This window comes from Lepidochelys olivacea (genome assembly GCF_965140295.1).
Source record: "Lepidochelys olivacea isolate rLepOli2 genome assembly, chromosome: 2".
In the NCBI taxonomy this organism is placed as follows: Eukaryota; Metazoa; Chordata; order Testudines; family Cheloniidae; genus Lepidochelys; species Lepidochelys olivacea.
Genome location: NC_140412.1, coordinates 117538026 through 117559744, shown reverse-complemented (window position 1 = coordinate 117559744; position 21719 = coordinate 117538026). Strand labels below are relative to the sequence as shown.

Here is a 21719-nt window from a genome sequence, read left to right as displayed (position 1 = left end):
GAATTAACCATTTTACAGGTCAAACCCTTCTTACTTTACTCAGTCCCGTGGATATGGAGCTATCTGCATAGAGTAGGACAAGTGAAATCTAGCCCTTTTGCTATAAAGCATGATGTACATGTCCAGGAAAAAATGACTCATACAGCCTTTGGGATGTATCACAAACATGCTGCATGTCCATTAAAAATAATGGAATGTCTCACTAAGCTGTAAGCCAGTGTGAGCTGAAAGGTGGGGCAGGACAGGGCTTCTTTTAAAACTAAACATAAAAACAATTTCTGAGATATATTAACCCAGTTAGCAGATTTTAAATGTTTATAAAAATGCATAGGCCACATCCTCAGCAGGTGTAACTGGCAATGCTCCGGAGAAATCAATAGAATTATGCTGATTTACATCAGTTAAGGTTGTAACTCATGTTCCTAATGCTGTGCTAAGAAAGCAGTTGACACTGCTTACTAGATAGGACATTGGGCTAAACTGCTCATGTTTATATGTGAGAAACCCCCTGAAGTCAATGGGAGCTGGGGATGTTAGGCCTCTTGTTTGGATGCCTAACTACAGATGTAGGTGCCTAACTTTATGAACCTATGTTTGAAAATCTTGATCCTAGGCAGAACTATGCCAATAATTCAGTAATCTGCATTTAAATAAATCCTTTAATCAGATTTTAGACTGGAGGGTCTGAGGCATAAAACTCAACCATCTTCTCATCCCTCTAATAGGTGTCCTTAACTTAGCTCCTGCCTCTGCCCTTATTTCCTTCCATACTCCTTCCTGCTTTCCTAACTTCGCTGAATCATCAAGTTTAAGTGCTCACTTGTTCTTATTTGCTCATCCTTGGTGTTTTTCTGCACTGTTCCCTTATGCCTGCAAAAAACACCCAAGTCATGTGCATAAAACTCAGTCACCCTCTTCCTTCAAATAACCCATCACTGAAAACCCATCTGTTCTCTGACAAAGTAGATACCATACAAACACAGAGTTGCAGTTGGTTAGCATTTTAAATTGTTTACATTATATATAGCCTTTAGATTGCCTACTGAGAGAAGGAACCTGTATTTGTTTAGAACAGTTCTCCTCCTCTAAACTGTCCTGTGTACTTAGGGCTACATTCTGATCTAATTTACACTGGTGTCTTCCCAGAGTAACTCCTTCGACTTCAGTGAGATCAATGCGTACGCAACACTTCTAAAAATCAGGCCATGTCCATTCCTCTTTTCTCCAGGCATGCCCCCAACATGCCCTTCCCATGCAGGCTATTCCTAGGAGCTAGAATGGCTCCTTGGAAACTGAAGTCAGCACAATTTTATAATGACCCTGAGGTTGTTCTAAATTGATCCTCAAGACTAGCCTAGGGGCCTGAGGATAAAGAAGCCATAATGCATCTTATAGATATCTTTGCTGACTCCACATTTTACTGAGAACAGACCAGCCCAACTCTAGAATCCAGCTGTTAATTAAAACAACACCGCATAGATTCTGGAGCACAAGAGGGCAGCCACCAATGAAAACTAGCAATGGGTGAGTCAGCCCAGTTAGACCCCTGGTTCCTGATAAAGATACCCCTGCTCCCCAATACAAGAGTCACAGACACCCTCTTCCCGCTGTGCGCCATACAAGAGATTCTCTCTCACACACATGCTCCAGCTCCCCATACAAGAGAGAGACACACAAAGTCCGCAAATTACTCAACTCAGACGTTTCCTTTGCTGACACAGGAAATGCAGCGCTACTTCAGCAATGCATTTGATTTGGACGGTAGGAATCTTTTCCACATAAACAGAAAAATGTTCCCAGAATCACGACTTTATTGACAGTGGTGATGAGATGGTGATTTACTAATACACAATGCATACCCTTCTGGGGGCATGCATGGTGGTCCAAATCAATCCCTGCTATGGCTCTATTAATGCAGATTCTTTTGTCTCTTTGTGTCTGTATTGGTTCTGCCATTTATAACAGACTGTACCTATTAGGCACTGGTGCCAGCTTTGGGTGCAGCGCAGCTCTCTACTACCTTAGTAGAAGCTCTAGGAAAATTACCCTCCGGTAGGAGCAGTACTTGTGCAGTCTGGCCTTCCCTCTATGGCTGCCTAGTTCTGCCCCTGCTGGCTTAGAAGGGGGTGTGACCACACCTCAGCCTTACTTCCTCGCATTGCCCGAGGGGAAGCTACCAGGCCTCAGTCCCTCCGAGCAAGAAAGTTTGCAGCGATAGTCGTGCCTAACCCGTGAGTGCACGCGAGGGGAGGCTCCCTGCACGCTGCGCATGGTGGGTGGGGGTGAGCGCGTAGGTCATCCACACCCGAGAACCCCGCTGCTGACCCTGGGGACGAGCAGTGTGGAGCGGACAACAGAGAGAAACCATCCATAGAAATGCAAATAACCAGCCGTGGCTCCCAGCTGTTATTAAAAACAGCCACACAGTTGCACAAGGCGGCAACTCGCTGGGAGGGGGATCTGCAATGAGCCGGTCATTCGGACGCACCGCTGCGCAGCTGGGAACAGGGCGCTCCGCTTCCCCTGCGTGGAGACACTCCCATGCGCTGCCTCTGATCGTCTCCCTGCCTCCCGGTGGTTGGGTGGAGCTGGGGGCCTCTGTAAAGGAAGAGCCCAGCCGAGCTCGTGTGTGTGTGTGTTGGCCAGGGGCCCCGCGCCCTGAGAGCAAGCGGCTGGGCTGGGGGTGGGAGTCAGATGCCGTGTGAACCTGAGCCAGACACAGGAGGCGAGGACAGGACAGGACCGGACCGGACCGGACCGGACGGGGGAGGGAGGGAGGGGTGGGAGCGGCGGTGGCTCCACGCCCAGGCTTGTTATTGTTTAAAAAAGCACCCAAAAGGTGTGGCTGCGCCTGTCCTGCGCCAGCTGGGAGGGACTAGACCTCACCACCTCCTCCTCCTCCTCTACCACCTGCAGCAGCCCGGCTTTCCTGCCACTGCTGCTCCTACCTGGGCACCGCGGAGACAGACGCCTGCGCCCCTACCACGCTCTGCTTAGTTTTATACCCGGCCGGTGCCATTTCTCCTGCTCCCCTCGCTACTCTGCTTGGCAGGCCCCTCTTCTTCCCCTCCCGCTGAGGACAGCCGATCCGCCCCCCCCCTTTGCACACCTGTGCCTTTGCAACCGCCCCCCCCCCCATTCTGTAAGTCTGTCCCCCTCCTCTGAGCTCACACCAGTCCCCCGCCTACCCTTCCTGGGCAGACGCTCCAGCTAGGGGCGCTGGCATTTCCCCCCTTCTCCTCCCCACCTGTCGGTCCCGCCCCCCCCCCGTCCCTTTTCGTCCTGGTGCTCGCAGCCCCGATCCCTGGGAGCCGGCCTGGCCCTGAATGACTCTGCCCTGATCGCTTTGTCCGCCCCGGTGCGTTCGCTGAGCCCCTGCCCGCCGCCGAGATGAGCATGAACGGCGAGTCCCACCCGCGGCTCAACACCATGTCCCGGATGGTCGGAGCCGAATCCGGCCCGGATATGCACTACGAGATGAACTCCCATGTGGTCGGCGGCGGCGGCGGCAGCAGCCATGCTACCCACAAAATGTACACCATCCAGAAAAGCTACGTACAGGACTTCAGCTCGGAGGGATACGGGTAGGTGCAGCCGAGGGCCGGCCGTGTGTCCCCCAACGGGATCGCGGGCGAAAAGAAAAAGGAAACCTTGCTAGGCAGAGGGGGGGGGGGGGTCGCGACTCAGTCCCAGAAGAGATCAGGCGCTGCAAATGAGTGGAGAACCTGCAGACATACCTCCTCCTGTTCCCCTTCAGGTACTCTTGATGCACCCTGTGTAGGGGACGAGTTATTCCACCCAAACGCCTTTCTAACGCGAGTGAGCCTTGAAGTTTGTAACTTACTGCTACTTTTGCATGCTGGTTTTCTGCAGGCGATTCATTTCGCCTCAGTAGTTCCTTGTTTGTTTGTTTGGTACATTTGGGCAGGAAGAAAGGAGAATACTCCCTGCACGAAGAGGGAATTATTTATAAGTTACTTATTCCATTTGGGAAGGAAGAAAGGAGAATGCTCCCTGCACGAAGAGGGAGTTATTTATAAGTTACTTATTCCATGTGCCGAACAAGGTCTGTGTCCTGGACGTTTATCTGTTACAAGATGAAACCGTTACCTTGCCAGTGCTCTTTGATTTCCCTTCCTGTGAAATACAAGAACATTTTTGGTTGTTATCCTCTCTGGCTCTGCAGGCTTTCTTTTTACTCTCCCTTGGAGTGGAGATCTGGGCCTCTTCAGAAACTGTTAGATAAAGCTCTTTTAAAAAAAGGAGGACTTGTGGCACCTTAGAGACTAACCAATTTATTTGAGCATAAGCTTTCATGAGCTACAGCTCACAGTATGCATCCGATGAAGTGAGCTGTAGCTCACGAAAGCTTATGCTTAAATAAATTGGTTAGTCTCTAAGGTGCCACAAGTCCTCCCTTTCTTTTTGCGAATACAGACTGTTAACACGGCTGTTACTCTGAAACCTGTCATAAAGCTCTTTGCAACTCATCTACGCCCATGGTATTTTATTGCCTGTGGGCGAAGCAAAATTAACCATAACACAAAGAGAAGGTTCAGCAGCCTCTAGCCATCTCAAAATGGAATGAAAATAAAAAGAACCATTGAAAGACTGTGCAAACACTATAATAGGGAAAAAGAAAAGGAGGACTCGTGGCACCTTAGAAACTAACAAATTTATTTGAGCATAAGCTTTGGTGAGTTAGTCTCTAAGGTGCCACGAGTCCTCCTTTTCTTTTTTGCGGATACAGACTGACACAGCTGCTACTCTGAAACCTATAATAGGGAAGTGATTTTGTTGGGGGTTGTTGCTGTTCAGTACCCTGGAAGGGATCAAGCTGCCTTATTGTCTTTGTTGCTGTTTGGATGCATTGCTTTAAAAAAAATATCGAAGGTTACCAAATGCTATGTATTCTGTTTCTGTAACAAAGCCCGGCTTGAAGTTGTGGGGTTCTAACTCTGAGTTCGTATCCAGAGCAGGGACGTGGCAGGGTTGACAGCTTGTGTAGAAGTTTCCACTTTCGGCCGTATAAAGACTCCTGTAATGGCGTCGGTGTTGCTTATCAACGGGAGACATCAATCACTGTTGCTCTTAGCATTCTGTCAGGTGCTTTTAAATAGTTAGGAAAAGCAAATAGGAGTGGATTGTCTAGGTGGACAAAAAGAGAACTAGTTTGGAGTTCACCTTTACTTTTCAAAATCCGGGTCCACTTTTTGTGAGTGTGTGCAGCTTGTAATACAGGACACTTTTTTGAAAACTGCATGTTGTGTAATTCAGAACCTTTTATCTCCTTTCCCCCACCCCTCAAATTCTTTGAAGAAAATCCTTTAAAAATAATTAGTTGGCCTTAGGGTTGGTGGAGGCAGTCCAATAACAGAATATTTTCATAAACATTTCTGGTTTATTGTAACTGCTGTGAACCAGGTTTGAAGTCAACTCAGAGATTAGTACTATTTACAGCTTATTGTATTGGAGTTTGCTACTGTTTTCTAAGTAAGCTAATTTTTGTGAGTCCTTTGAGAGCAAGCAAAGAATAATTTTAATTATTACTTGGATCACTTTTCTACTTCATAGAGGGGCTCTCTCTGCGGGACTTAGGTACTAGTTAGAGCCACTACAATATTGGATAGTGAAAGCAGGAAAATCCCCCTAGTGTAGATGCAATTATACCAGTATAAAAGTGCCATATACTTGTACAGTCTGTTCTGGTTTGCTGAAGTGAAATAAACTATGCTGGTACAAAGCACATTATACTGATATAATGCTGTGTGCATATTAGGGCTTTTACTGTCATAACCATGAAAGTGAAAAATTACAGCTCTTACTGACAACGTCATGCCAGTAAAACTTTTTATATGTAGACCAGACCATAAATTGTGAAATCGTTTTTTATTAATTCTGCATTTGTTTCTAATCTCTGCCAGCCATTACAATCTAAGGCCATGACCCTGTAATGGATTTCATCAGATTAGACCCCTGTACTCCCAAGAAGGATTTCTCTACATAGTTCAGTTTGTGAGACTTGGTCCTAGTTGTCAAATTCTGATTTACTGAAGACTTTGAGAAACTATGGGCTAGAACTTGGCCCTACCAAATATTAGTAGTCTGGTCAAGGTGTATATAGAAAAGAGCTTTTCGGTTAATCCCTTTGGTTCGTGATTCACATGGCTGAAAAGTAGCATATATATTTTACTTCAGTCATACATTGATATTGCCTGCATGAAAGATAAACCATCTAAATCAAATCCTGCTCTCAATTATACTTTGGTAAATCTGGAGTACCTCTATTAAAGTTATTGACTTCAGCTGAGTTCTTTGGCTATACAATGGTGCAACCCTGACTTACAGTAGAATTTGACCCTGTGATTTTTTTGATGGCACATTGTCTCATTTCTTCCCAGGAATGCGTGAAAGGAACTAGACGAGTATAAACAAACTGTATTGAATCAAGTACCTCCATAAAATACATTTTGCAACTTGCAACTCTGCTTAAGTACATACAATCCTTTATTAGTGGGCCACACAACAGCAAACATTACATGTTTGTTTATTGTGAATTAGATGCCCAATCTTCTGGTTCTTAGTTTAGTTTATTTCTGATAAGGTGCCCTCACGTCATAATTAAAGATAATTAATTGTTATTACAAACCAATATATTACTATTACACATATTGTAATAATATAAATTATAAAACCTACTCATGTTTGAACTCTAAATTGCTGTATAACTGTAATAATACGATGTTTTACCAGTGGTGTGTAGCATCACTCAGTTGTGGAATCCTTTGATGGAGATCTCCTGTACTTTAACTCCGAGATACACAGGCTGTGTTACATTCTTAAGGCTTTATTCTGCCATCAAGAGCTCACCCACAAATCCAATTAATAACATTTAATATAAGCTATAAATGTAAATTAATGGAAGAATACACTCCTCCTCTACTCTAGTCTGTCCTTTATGGGTTTTACCCCAGTGTAACTACTTTGGCTTCATTGGAATTATTCCTAAATTTCTCCTGATTTGAGCCAGAATAATTGACAGATATGAGGTTCCTTTAATTTATTTTTGTTTAACACTCATTTTAATTAAGCTTTTCTTTATTTTTTTAATAGTGGTATAACATTTCAATCTGGACTTGATTGAGAGTGCTGTTGTTAAAGGTCTAGCATCAACATCCTTTCATTTCTTCTTGACAGCCTATCCTTTGTTTTCATCTTTTTACTGACAAGGCCAAATCTTGCCAGGAGTTCAGACTAAAAATCCTCTTGACTCCATTGGGAGATCTCCCCATGGAACCCTAGTCCCTTAGATTTGGTCCCATTTTCATAAGATTTCGTGTCAAAACTTCATGTGAATGCAGGGGTGCTGGAACAGTTTGTATAGTGGGGGTGCTGAGAGCCATTGAACCAAACTGTAAACCCTGGATATAATGGAAACCACTTCTAACCAGGGGGTGCGGCAGCACCCGTAGTTCCAGCACCTTTGTGTGAATGAGAAATTAATGTTATAAACAGAGAGATGAAATGCATTTGTCCAAAATGTTTGAAACTTTTCTCTTCAAAACATTGAACATCTTTACCCCAGTCTGAGGAATAATTCTTTGCAAAGGTTGATGTTTCTAAAATCAGTTAGGTGTTTAGCTGGGATGTGTCCAAAAGATATAAGGACATTTTTATTACTGTATAACTAGAAAATAATTAGCACCTGATCCTGCAGCTGTGCTGTTTGCAGAGCTCCCATTGAAATTGAGAGTTCTGCCTGTAGCAGGTCTGCAGGATCGGGGCCATAATCTATTCAATCAATCTTATAAATGGCATTCAGGCTGGCAGTTTGTATGCCAGATTTCAGTGGAGATGTTAAACCTCCAAAACTGGGATTTTTTTAAAATGCAAAAGCTACTGTAGCTTAATCTTAAAATCAGTAGGGTTACATTTGGGGCCTCATCCTGCTGCTTTGGGGACTACACCCCTCCCCCTCTTATTTGCATTGAGTAACATCTTACTCACAGAGCAGTGTTAGGCACTCCCTACCCTTAGGGCTGAGTATGCTGTCTCTGCTGTATTCCCAGCTTCTGCTGGCCTGGGAACTCTGGATGAGCTTGAGTCCTGAATGTAGATACTGTTTGACAAAACTTCTCACCAGTTGCCAGTTCATCGGGCAATTGACTATCTAACCCTTTGCTATCTAGGGATAAAATCCAATATACTATGAAGGGAAAAAAGGACAGTGTCAAATTCTGCAATTTCACTTGTCATTTCGAAGATCAGATAAAAGTTCACTCTATAGCTAATTATCAGGCAGATAATACTTGGCTACAAATCCAAATTCACTTAAATACATGAGCTATTTTGAAAGTACTGTAGCTCACACGCCCAGCAAGTTGCAAGGGAGTGAGAAATCCACATACCAGACCTGAAGTAACTTGTAGGGTCTGGCAGAATAACAAACAGTACACTGGAAAGAAAAGTCTGGAGTTTCCTTTGTTCCTGCCTATCGAGCATTGCTGTGGTTTACAGGGCATTTGCTATACACTGATAAGATTGCTTCCCCTTCACTGATAATATTGCTACCCCTTCACAGTCTCAAGCTGTGAGTGAGGTGGGCCGTTGCTGTGACCAATAAAAAGATCAGACGATTGTGTTCTTTGCTTTCTATCAATTTGCCAAGTGCACATCAAACTAACAAAGCTAATTACTGTCTGTAGGTCAGCAAAAGAAAACCCACAGCAAGAAATGGGGTGGGCAATTGGGAATTGTTTGGGAAATAAGGAAGAAAAACAAGTTGTCACTTTTCATAACTCGCTCTTTACAGGAGAGTGGGTGAGACCACTTCCTTACAAGCTGTCTTCCTAGGAAAGAAGCCTTTTTCAAGTGATGTATTTAGTGTAGTTGTAGCTGTGTTGGCCTCTCTTTCAAATGAGGCTTCTGCTAGAAGAAGTATATTTCCTGGCTCTGCACACTAAGCTACAGCCTTTGGGCCCAATTCCATGCTCCTTGAGATTTAAGAATGGGAAAGACAAAGTTATGTGGGTAAATGTTAGTGAAGCATATTCTACTTAGCAGATAAATAGTGTGTTTAAGAAGATGTTGTTGTTTCTAAGGCTTAATCCTGTATGTTTTAACAGTGAAGAAACTCCCATTGAAGTCAGTGGGAGTTTTACATACGTAAGGTCTGCAACTTGGGTGAAATCCTGGGTCCATTGAAGTCAGTGGGAATTTTTCCATTGACTTCACTGGAGCCAGGATTTCACCCAAGTCTGTCTTTCTATTGCTAGATAAAGCTCTTAATCCTGTAAGGTACTGAGCCTCCTGAGCTGTGCTCCCTCAACTTCTCTTGAGTGGAGGATGCTTACCATCTCTCAGAAGTTGTTCAGCACCTCACAAGATGAGTCTGTTTGGTGAGGCTTCAATATGCAAAATTAGCATTTGTAACAAAAGTGATATATTGAAAACTCAGTTATAATATTCCTGATTTTTCATGCATTCGCCTTGGGAAACAAATCTTGTTTTATGGTATTTTAATTTTTGGTTACATCTGTTTGAATATTGTGACTAGATATGTAGCTACTTTTTTATATGCTCCTCTTCAAAATATCTCTCATTTGTATTTTTCTGTGAGCATATAAAATTTATAACACACAGGTTACAGCTTTTGTTAGTATTTGATTGGAGTGCTTTTGTGTCCAAGTTCAGGACCACCTGTGACTAGCAGGCAGCAAATATAAAGCTGTTCAGCAGTTGTTTAAACAATGATGTATACATCACTTGCTCTTAGAATTTAGAATCCAGTTCAGGTTTTTATTAACCACTGCTGAGTGAGCATATCAAATAATACCTTGATGAATCTGTTGCTTGTTCAGACAAGTTTGAGAGAGTGGGGAAAAAAAAAACATGATTTTTTTTTTCTCAAGTGTTGGCTTGTTGCATATAGCAATTGCTTGGGTCTTTGAACCTGAGCATAAAGATCATTTTAAAAACTTGTTTTAATTGTGAAAACAGGAAAAATTGTTTCTCTGGGGGGCCAACCATTGAATGCCTTCTTTAGGTGTCGTTGGCCCTTTGATGTGTAGCCTTTTACACACAGGTTTGGCCTTTTTGCATCCCTTCTGTGCTGCTGACCCCTTGGGTTCTGTACTGAGAATAGCTCAGCTGCACTTGAGGATCAGGGCTTAAGTGTTTACAAAGGAGAAATCACTTCTTTTCAAAACCTATAATGTAAGAAATCTTTAGACTATTTAAATGTTTCTAATAACACTAACAATGAGCAACACTGGATGCTGGAGAAGAGGCTCAGAACTGTAAGCGAGTTCTTGCTTAGTGCAGCTCTGTTGCTGACTCCTTGCGTGGCCTTGGGAAAGTGTCTCTTTCTCATTTAAAAAGTAATGTTTTCTTTTTTCCTCCCCTGGGAGTTGTGAGGATTGTTGCTAGTTAACAGGCATATATAGGATTGGGTGTGGGAGGTCCTGTACGTGCACAATTGAAAACATGGTTTAAAATCTAAGGATAATTAGTTAGGACCAGATTGAGACCCACCCTTCTGTGGGTGTGGGGAGCTGCTCATGAAATCTCCTGCTCCTGAACAAAGCAAGGATCACAACAGCAATCCCTGAGGAGCTGCGGCCTTGCTTCCTCATGGAGAACCAAGGACTAATGTAGTAGTGATGATCCTAATGAATGGAGCAAAGTGTATGCCTTCAATGCACAAGGAGAACTTTGAGGGATTCTGCCTCATTCCCTTCTGGTGCTCCTCCTGGAATGGTACTTGCTAGACTTTTTGCAAAATACACAACCCTGCCCTATGTTTTAAAAGCTGCATCTCTGCCCCCAAATCAAATTGTTTTGCTATACACAATACTTTTACATAAAAGCGCAAAATGCTCCTTTGCTGCTTTAGGATATTTTAATAACATGCTTTTGGAAGTCATGAATTCGCATCAGAATAAATATTCTTCTTTAAGGCTTTGAGATGTAATTAAAAATATGGATTTATAAATCATTCTAGACCTAAGGCCTGATTCGCCATTGCCAGACTCTGTTCTTATGCCAGTGTAATTCCATGGGTTTCCATTAACTTAAACAATGTAAAACTAGAATAATGGAATGGTGAATCCGGTCCCAAATGCATATTTAGTAAAAGTCAGTGCACTCTTGTTTTGGAAGTCCAGACAAAAGACCTCATCTCTGATTTTTCCCTCTATCTAAATAGACAGGTTATTTGATTTTGACATTGTGAATCACAGGTTCATCTAGACTAAGTGAAAGAATGACTCCATATGTGATAAGGACCATCTTCGTACTGTGTGTGTGTACAATGTCTCGTGGAACGGGACCTTGATCCCTAACTGGGGACTCTGTGTGCTATCTCAGTACAAAATAACAACAACAATCCTTTATTTTCATATCTGGAAGTCTGTTTCATCTCAAACAGTCTCTGGAGATGTGTGTGTCAAAATGATGCTTCTGTAGCAGCTCGCTTGGTTTGAATCACATCAGGGTTAACTAGATCCTACATCCTTGTGAGGAACATAAATGGAGTTTGAGGAGCAGCCGTGTTTGTCCGTATCCGCAAAAAGAAAAGGAGGACTTGTGGTACCTTGGAGACTAACAAATTTATTTGAGCATAAGCTTTCGTGAGCTACAGCTCACTTCATCGGAGGCATCGGATAAATGGAGTTGTGTGCGGAGTGTATTGGTCATTTGGATGAGCCTTTAAAAATCAAGGTTCTGTCTTCCATGCATGAATATTAAAGATGTCATATCACATTTTACAAGAAGTGGGATTTTGCCCTGATTTCTCTGGCCCAAGCTTCTCTTCCCAGCTGTTCATCCACTTGTCTGTTGCCTCCATCACAAGATTGGCTATATGATTGCTAGGCAGCATGATTGGGATTTTCGAAGGAATGCAGCCTTGTCCTAACTGTTCCTATTGAAGTCAAGAGGAGTTTTACCATTGACTTCAACAGGAATAAACTCCTCTAACTTAAGTAGGAGCAAAGAGTTAGGTCATGGCTGATGGTTTTTTGAAAATGCTACCCTGTATTGCTTATAAAGTACTTTACAGTTCTAGACAGTGAAAAATATTATGGTGTACTAATGTAAGAGATTGCAACATGTTGATGAAAAATCATAGTGATATTTAATCCTTGATATCATAAGAGGTGGTATACATTTCAACAACCGGTTAGATTTGCTTGCTGCCACTGTTGTAGAGTTTCTGTGTCAATCAAAGTGGGTTTAGGCATTATATTAGCTAATATTTCTAACAAGTTCTCAGTTGAAAGTTCACTTCCATATTCTTTTAGTTTTAAAACAGGAGGGACATTTTTGAATGTGAGTGCATGTTTGTGCAGAAAAATCCTCTGCAAAGGCCAGCTCCTTGGCTAGTGTAAATCGGCATAGCTCCATTAACTTCTTGGAGCTACCCTGTCTTACACCAGCTGGGGCTGTTGCACCAAATAGCTACACCTGCCTGGCGATTCTATGCAGAGCTATTTTTGTTGCACTTCACCAAAGCAAAGTTTTTATTTCTGGAGTTAGTCTTTCTAAATTTTTAAAGTGAAACTGATGCTGAAGTACAGAAGCTCGTACTTTCAGATACAGGGATCTTTTTCTCTAGTCAGTGCGTGCCACAGTTAATGCACACATACGTGTAGACTTCCTGGATTTATACTTGTTCTTCAGTCTTTTAAATGGTTGTAGTAGGTTGGTTTATTTGGAAAGGATTTTCTTCATCATCTTTGGAGATAATTAGACTGACATAATGGACCATTTGGAATTTGCATACATTCTTTGTGCCTTACCTCAGTTGGTATGAATCCACAGAGCTCCACTGAAGTCAAAGAAGCTATGCTCCTTAGCCCCAGCTGAAGATCTGGTCCTTACATTAAAACTCCTGTGAATGTAAGGCATTTTACTTTCAGAGAGGGCACCTAAAAATCAGTAGGCAAAAATACTGTTCTTATATGCTAGTTTAAAAAAAAAACAAAAAACCAAAACTTGAAAAATGTAGGCCACTTAACAAGAATCCTCCCTTTTTATGTTTTGTCTTTTGAGTGCAAATAATTGCAGGTGCAATTGTTGTAATGTAGATTTTAGGGGGAGACAGGTACTTGGAGATCCAAAGACATCAGCTGAGCCCACAAAGAATTATGGCTGTAGAAAAGGAGCTTGGGTTAAAATCGAGTCCATGCTGTTTGGCTTTTCTTCAGTCTGGTTTGAAATACCCAGGAGTGCATATGGCCCAGATCCTGTGCTGCTGCCGAGCAGTGCATGCTGTAGCGTGGAAAGTTAGCTTTATGTCACCTTTGTGCTTCTCCAGTCTTGGGTTGTTTGTACTCCAGTTCTGGTCTCCTGGAATAACCTAAAGCAGTTTAGGCACTGCTCTGAATTGTGCTGGCTGCCATTGGCTGTTCCAGCAGATGCTTATTGCTGGGGCACAGAGAAGCCCCAATCGTACCTCTTTGCCCCAACCACCCCTCCTTGGCTAGCTGCAGGGAGGTAGGTGCAATAGGAGCCGTTACAGCAGCTCTTCACCACTAAAGGATTTTCCTGCGCTAGAGTGATCCTCGTGTGTCCAGCTACAGCAAAGGATTTAGGGCCTTTTTGTGCTGGTGGCACAAAGCAGAGGAGAATCCAGGCCTGTATCCTTAGAGTTAGTATCTTAAGGCCCAGTTCTGAAAACCTGTTGTTATAGGGCCTAATCCAAAGTCCAATGGAAAGATTCCTGTTGACTTCAGAGGATGTTCTCGCTCATTAGATGTCAGTGGAATTACTTGGGATGAAGATTTGGGTCTTTAGCAATTTGTAATGGGAAAATTCTATATACAGTGAGCATGGTACACAGAGAGCTGGGTTAGTACAGGAAGCATATACGTTTCTTACCATCTCCTGGCAGTCGTTTATTTCTTTTTCAGTGGCAGGATATGTTGGAAATATAAACCTAGGAACAGTCTGAGTTTGTCTGGGAGCTGTGATTCCATCTGCAAGGGGTGGTTCCCAGTTTGAAGCACCTCACCCATGTTCAACTACCACTGCTTCGCTTTGGTGGCTGAATCGAAAGATAGGCAAATACTGACAAAAAAAAAACCTGTACATGGGCACTATCTGGTCATGTGATCTATAGGTGAATGGCAATATACAGTAGATCATATGCAAATAATCACCCGAAAAGGAATTCCACTCTGACCCATCTGCTTAACTTGGGCACCCATATTTAACACCTCAGATAAATCTAGTAGCAGGTTTTTGCTTAGAGCCCTGAATTTTTTTTATTACTATTATTATTTGGTAGAACAAGTGCTCATACAGTTCCCTTACTGTAATGCCTTTAAGACATTGTGGTAGCTTCAAATATTACCTCTGATACAAAGATACTTGATGCACCTAGCCTCATGATTACGTTAAATTCAATAATACTTCACACAGGCAGTTGTGACACACATCTTCCTAGCTCTAATATATGCTGTTCCATAGGAGAGTGTAGAAGGCCCGATCCTGCATTCCTTTTGCACTCCAAAGTTCAGGATCAGGCTCATAATGTATACAGATTTATGTGCTACTATTTGGTATAGACTATGAAGAATTTAAGGAATTTGTTACTCTTGTATGATGGGTATGTTCCCCTGCTATGGTCACAGATCTGTGCTAGAATAAGAACTTTCTCCTTTACCAGGTGCCAGCTCCTCCCTTCTGCTTGGTCCTACCTTTAAGTTGTCATCAAGCCTGTGCTTCTAGAATTACAGCCTGTTCCCACAGAGATTGTTATGATGTTGCAGAGTCAGCATTCTGACTTCACTGCAGGATAAAATAGGAGGGGCAGATGCAGCATATTGATCTCTGGGAAGTCTGACTAAATTTATTGTTTCACATCACTGTCCTTAATTGTTGGGAATATGAATTTCTTACTTCCTTTGAAAAATGTATTTAAATTAAAACCTAATTCGTACTTCAAATTTCATTCTACTATTCCTCTTTTTCCCTCCCAGTCAAAATGGTACCGGTACCATGTCAAGACGTCAGAACACCATTCAGGATCTTTTGCAGAATTGTGCGGATTGCCTGATGCGTGCTGAACTTATAGTGCAGCCTGTGAGTCCCCTTTATTTTGCTTATCCTAAATGAATATTAACACTGTAGGTAATGGTACTTCAGAACTTTCACACAATTAACTTTGGTTCAAAGTTGAAATCCCACTTTCCCTCTTCTCACTGATCCTTTCACTTGTTCTGCAAAGGAAAGCTTGCCTTTTGTCTATTGTCCTGAAATACTATGTATCCTTTTCAGATCTCACTCTTGAAACATGTACCTTTCACTTCCGATTGACTTTTCATTAGAGCTGATTAGAAAAAAAAATTAATTCCAAGATTTTCTGATTAAGAAAAAGGAACACGCTTTCTGTGAAAATTGCCATGGAACATTAATCACACCAGCTTTAATTTTCAATGTTCGACTGAGACCACTGTCAGGGCAAACCATCCCCCTAAATGGCGTGGCCACTTATATGCTCCCCCAAACTTTGCTGTATTTGTTCAGCAAAGTGTTCTGAGCTGCAGTTGCCCTGAATTTGAGCCCTGTGCAAAACTGCTATATCTTGACTGGTAAGGAAGGGTATAAAACTAGGCTGAGGTCCCCTTAGCTGTCTCTTCTTAAATGTATCCATTCCAGTTCTGCTCTCCCCCAGTGTAAATGCAGAGTTGGTCAGTGATGTGCAGTGGAGTTATTCTGGATTTACACTGGAGTAACTGGGTTCGGTCCTGCCAGGTGTTGAGCACCCTGAACTCTGATTGAAATCAAAGGGAATTCAGGATGCTGAGCAGATGATGAGATTGAGGTCACGGAGATCTGAATTAAACCCACAATCTCTGCAGAGGATGTAATTAAATTTACATTTTAGGGCCCGTTGGGGGCACTAATCTCTTCCAGGAATGAACTCTCTGGTTCAGAGTTTTGTTTCCTTTTCTGAGTCGTTGCACATGTGTCCATGCTTTTGGAAATGTCAGTGCCAAAGCAAATACTGTCTCTTTCACCGAATATTATTTCAGTGGAGTTAAAACAAAGAAGTGCTTCGTTCTGGCTCTGTGCCACTTGTTGCACTGTTTAATTTTTGTTCTTTTGGGGCCAAAGAGTGTGAAGTCCATAAGAATTTTGCCTGCCTAAAGGTGGAGGGGAAAAAATGCATGTTCAATTGTGACTGGTCCCATGTAGGTGCACAAGTAGGGAGACAGGTCAGGGATCCTTTATCCCTTGTGCAGCAGCTGTCCGCATTCTGGTTTGTGCCTCTGAGGTAGCAATTAGTGTCGGCCTCCACAAGTTGGTAGGGAGGAATGTGAGAGGGGCTGGCCATGGCCTATCCTTGCTCTATCCCAAGTTAATAGCACTGGCCCCATGGAGGGTGAGTGCATTCTGTGATTTTCAGAAGGTATTTCGCTTGAATCAGGACAATGTCTAGCAATTCCCACTGGGGCACAGCACTTACTTATTACTCCCTTGAAAGTGCAAAGCATCCCTCCATAAGGTCATTGGGATTTGATTCCTGGGGTGAAATATTGGCTCTATTTAGGTAAATGGGAGTTTTGCCATTGACTTCCATGAAGCTAGGATTTCATCTCTGGTGTTTATAAAGACCATACGCATCCAAGTCTTTTCAGTGAAATTGTCAATGGACTTAGGCACAGTTCTTAACACAACAACGTGGGAAATGTGATCATTGTGGACAAGTATGGAGACATTTTTCATTTTGAGGGTTAGTATGGTGGTACCAATGCTGGATTCAAGGAAACCCAAGCTATGTGTACTAAGAGCCTATAATTTATTTTTTGGAAGGATTTGATTTGTATCTTCACTGCTGGCATTTTGGTATAGTGGGAAATAAAACAAAAACAGAGACATTAATTATTATTTAAAAGTATAATCACAGAAGAGGAGATTCAGAAGGAATTCCGAAATAGTCACATTTCAAATCATAATGTTCATTAATATTAATTTCTTATTTATTGATTGTTGACAGAACTGAAAGCAAAAAGTTCACCAGCTGTCTGAGTGCAGTGTGTCATACCTTTTAAATGTAATTGCTCCTGATAACAGATCAAAGCATTGTCTCTCTGTAAATAAATTACTGAGCTGGAATTTGTACAATTTATGATTTTTTTTTCTTCTGTTTCTTTTAGGAATTGAAATATGGGGATGGCATTCAAATAAGCAGGAACAGAGAACTGGAAGAATGTTTTGCGCAGACTAATGAAAATATGGATATCCTCGATGGACTGATCAGAGAGATGAGGCAAATGGGCCAGCCCTGTGATTTGTATCAGAAAAGGTACTGCCATTGGTGAATTACAAGAGGAATGTGGTCCCATCACATTGTAAATAAACAGCCTTCTCATTATGCCTTCAGAGCTTTAAAAACCCAACTAGCAATGGGACAAATGATTGTGATCTTGTTTACACAAAAGTGTAAATCTGGAGTAACTCCACTGAAGTCGGTGAAATTACCCTGCTTTTATGCTGTAACTGAGATCAGAATCTGGTCCAGCATGCTGTCCTTATAGTACGGAATCTTTGGCACATGAAAGCACATACCATTTTATTCCTCTTTGTATGTGAATTGTGTCACACCTTGTGCATATAAAGCTGGGGGAAAACCAAGCCACCTAAGCTGTCAGAAAAGATAGCTTTCATGAGATTTGTGTGCTGTGTACACAGGCATTTCTGCAGCAGAGGCCAGCAGAAATAATTACTTTCCGTGTATGTATATGAGACTTGCTGCTGCATGTGGACACCACTGCGGTTTTTTTAGTGTGAAGCGTTAGCAAACAGGATTTAGCTCTGTCTGTTTGACCTACAGTAATGATCCTTCATTTGAGGATTGCAAGGATTTCCTTCTGAACCTGTCGTCGTCACTCCCCATTCAGTCAGAGGAACGAGTAAGGAGTGATATCCGGGACTGACTGTCCTTCTCACCAGACACAAATTTGCTGCCTCTGAAATGCTCACAGTTCCTGCTGCCAGAAAAGCAAGAGATCAGAAGATAGAACTAAACTCCAGTTCCCTTCATGCTAGGGCAGGGCAATACCACTCAATGGGCCTGGTAGCATTATACTTCTTATGATATATGTCTCAGTTGCTATTCTGAGATTTTTGTCAAGGTTCTGTTCCTCAATCGGCTCATTTGGGGGATTTTCTTGCACACTTACTGGTTCAGTAGGAGATGGGAATTGCTTTATTTACATCTTTTCTGGTTATTTTCCTGGTTTATGCTAACTATTTCCTTTCCCTTTTCAGGCTTCTTCAGCTTCAAGAGCAAATGCGTGCCCTTTATAAAGCCATCAGTGGTCCTCGTGTCCGGAGGGCCAGCTCTAAGGGTGGTGGCTGCTATTCCTCTCAGAGCGGCTCAGGCTGGGATGAGTACACCAAACGCATCACCAGTGAATGTTTGGGCTGGATGAGGCAGCAGAAGGTAAATCTATCCTAAGCACAAATAGGGTAGTCAAAAATGGTGTAGCATTGAACCTCACTTCACACTCAGTGGTGTTGTGGGAATCATCAAAACATTTTAAAAACCACTTGTGAGACAATGTTGCGTTGTCTCGTCTTTCTTTTTCTTTTAATTGCAGTTCATTATATATATGTATTTTCATTGAAATAAAGACTAGGATCTAGAACCCTATGTAACAGGGAGAAAAGGTGGCTCCCAGATGGTATAACTATTTATTTATTTCAGATTAGTGCTCAGCATTTGCACTCTGCCTGCCTGCCTTTTTGCCTTCACATATACCTCAATGCCTCTGATTTGTACCGTATTTACCCACTGTCCAGTGAAGACCATCTGCCATGGTTTTATCCTTTTGGCCAGTATGCTGTAGCTAGTACCCCACTCCTGTATCTACATCCCAGCTAGAGTAGGAAAATAGCATTGCTAGTTAGAGGACTAAGTTTTCAAAAATGATTCCCTAAATAGCAACATTTCAGATGTAACAAATGTTCAAAATGTACCCCGGCTGCATGTGCAATATTCACATTTGTCTGTATAACCAGGTAGCTGTGTACACAAGTTGCTAAAAACACCTGTTATAACCCCATAGTCTGGTTCTGTGCTGATGAGGTGGTTACCCTATTTTTATGACTTGATATATCCCTTTGAGTGCACCCATTATCTGGATGGTGGGAGGTGTGGGAGAAAATGGCTGCAATTGGAATTTGCACCAATCCAGCCTTGAAATTTGGATTTCTATCTTTCTTTTCCAAAACCAAGAACTATTTAATCTGCTTTTATGATAATACTTACGGCTACGGCCCCCTCTTCCTAGCTTCTGTTTAGTGTTTGCCAGGTGGCTTTTTTGCAAACCACATGAGGAAAGATAAGCTTCTTGCACACACCCTTCAATCCTTCACACCTGTGTGAATACCAGTCACTCTCCAGTGCTGTGGGTTCTGTAATAGCTCTAGTACACAGACAGAGGCATGTTGTCGGGGTGGGTGGGGAAGTGGAGATGCACTAGCATTGTGCCTGCAGAGGCCAGGAGTAGGTATGATTCCTCCAAACATGCTGTGGGAGGAGCACACTCACTGCTAGCCCTTGTTACAGTTTAGGAAATGGTGTAGCTTGCACGCGGGGACTTCCAGCTTCAAGCCAGTGTGAAGACCAGAGCTCACCCACCAGCCATCGTACTTAACACGGGACACCCCATTCAGACAGGCTTACCTGTGTACAGGGAGCACAGGCTTTCTGGCTGCATCCTGCATAGAAGCTGTAGAGGAAGAAGGGGGTTCACTCCCCATGCCAGTTCCCTTAGCTTACCCAGGCTGGGGCGGCCATCATTTGGCCCCTTAGCACTTTTTTTTGTTTGACAGTTCACATTAGTTTTGAACTCTTCCCTGCTCCCTGTACTGCACAATACATACTGTATTTCACTCCCCTGGAGTCTAGGATCTATTATGCAGAGCCTAGCTACAGGACCAAGGTCATGTTTCCCCTAGTAATATGATACATGGGAAATCATTCACAGCAGCTGCTGCTTTCTGCCTATGCTTTATTTTTCTTTCATGGTGGTTTGTTGGTAGGAGAATCAGATGCTAAATATCCCAACTGACTTTCCATGGTGAACAGAGGGGCAGTGAGCTGGAATTCAGCCACCCCTTATTTACACACAGGCAATCACATACGGTTGCTGCTGCTTCAAACACTTTGGGCTTTAGCTGAAATGAAAAGGGTCAAAGTCCTGTGTAACTTCTAGATGGCTGACTGTAGAAAATGGCTTCCTTTGTTGGAATCTTTCCAGCTCTGCCTAACCATGGGTGTGGCTCAGGATAACAGGTACTGTAGTAGTAATTGTATTGCAATGCTGAGTCATAGCGATTTGGTTCCAGACTAATAATTACCTGATGTGATCTCCGCCCAAGAGTGATATGGGTATATATTTGTATGCACAGACACTACGTATATACATATCGATATCTCTCTCGGACTGAGATAATATCTGGTAATTATCAGCGTGGAACCAAATCTCTATATATAATATAGAAGAAGCCAAGTATCAAAAAAAGTGATTTGGCTGTGTTTTTACAGTTGGAAGCATAAAGATTTTGATCATCCTTGTAATGGATTTAATGGACTTTGGTATTTAAAAATATTAAAACAAGGAATTGTGATCCTTGCTGTCAGCTTTTGCCTGGGTTCAACGTTTTTCAAAGAATGTTTCTAGAGATTTTCCCTCAACGTTGCAAGCTTCCCAAATAGAAATGTTACCAATTGGTAAGGCCCCACCAAATTCACGGCCATGAAAAATGCGTCACGGACCGTGAAATCTGGTCTCCTCCCATGAAATCTGGGTCTTTTGTGTGCTTTTACCCGATACTATACAGCTATCGTGAGGAGACCAGCATTTCTCAAACTGGGGGTCCTGACCCAAAAGGGAATTGCAGTGGGGGGTTGCGAGGTTATTTGAGGGGGGTCACGCTATTGCCACCCTTACTTCTGCCCTGCCTTCAAAGGTGGGCAAATGGAGAGTGGCTCGGAAGGCAGCTCCCCACCAGCAGCAGCGCAGAAGTAAGAGAGGCAATACCATACCGTGCCATCTTTACTTCTGCGCTGCTGCTGGCCGCAGCTCTGCCTTCAGAGCTGGGCTCCCAGCCACCGCTCTCCAGCTGCCCAGCTCCGAAGGCAGAAGTAAGGGTAGGAGTACTGCAACCTTGGCTATAATAACCTTGTGATTCCCCCTTTCCCCCCAACTCCTTTTTGGGTCAGGACCCCTGCAATTACACAGTGAAATTTCAGAGTTAAATAGCTGAAATCATGAAATTTACGATTTTTAAAATCGGATGACTGTGAAATTGACCAAAATGGACTGATAATTTGGTAGGGCCCTACCAATAAGCCACTCTGTCTTGAATGGTCCCTTACCATATGTGCTAACTACTTATGCTAAACAATGGTTCCGCTTCACATTTTGCTCTGAGGCTAGGAGTATCTTTCCCAGACCTGAAGAAGAGCTGTGTGTGGCTGGAAAACTTGTGTGTCTCACCAACAGAAGTTGGCCCAATAAAAGACATACTTCACCCACCTTCTCTCTCTCATATCCTGGGACCAATACAGCTACAACTGCATATACTGTATCAATAGGCCAGACGGACAATGTGTTCCAGAGCCATTCCCATCTTAAAACTATAATCCAGATTCCACTCTTAGATATACCTGTGCTGCCCCCTATTGAAGTCTGTAAGTT

General features: G+C 42.8%; 1 protein-coding gene across 2 annotated transcripts in view; it reads left to right on the top strand.

Annotated features, from left to right (window-relative positions):
* Window positions 1–3259: 3259 nt before the first annotated feature.
* The window catches only part of DSP (desmoplakin), a 49348-nt gene continuing 30888 nt past the window's right edge, over window positions 3260–21719 (top strand). The window contains exons 1-4 of one of the 2 annotated variants that reach the window (XM_084620370.1): window positions 3260–3584; window positions 14985–15087; window positions 17166–17314; window positions 18280–18454. In XM_084620370.1, the coding sequence (XP_084476496.1) occupies window positions 3391–3584; window positions 14985–15087; window positions 17166–17314; window positions 18280–18454 (621 nt within the window). In that variant the 5' untranslated portion in view covers window positions 3260–3390. The remainder of the gene's footprint in view (window positions 3585–14984; window positions 15088–17165; window positions 17315–18279; window positions 18455–21719) is intronic. The other variant, XM_084620371.1, reaches the window with a different exon arrangement.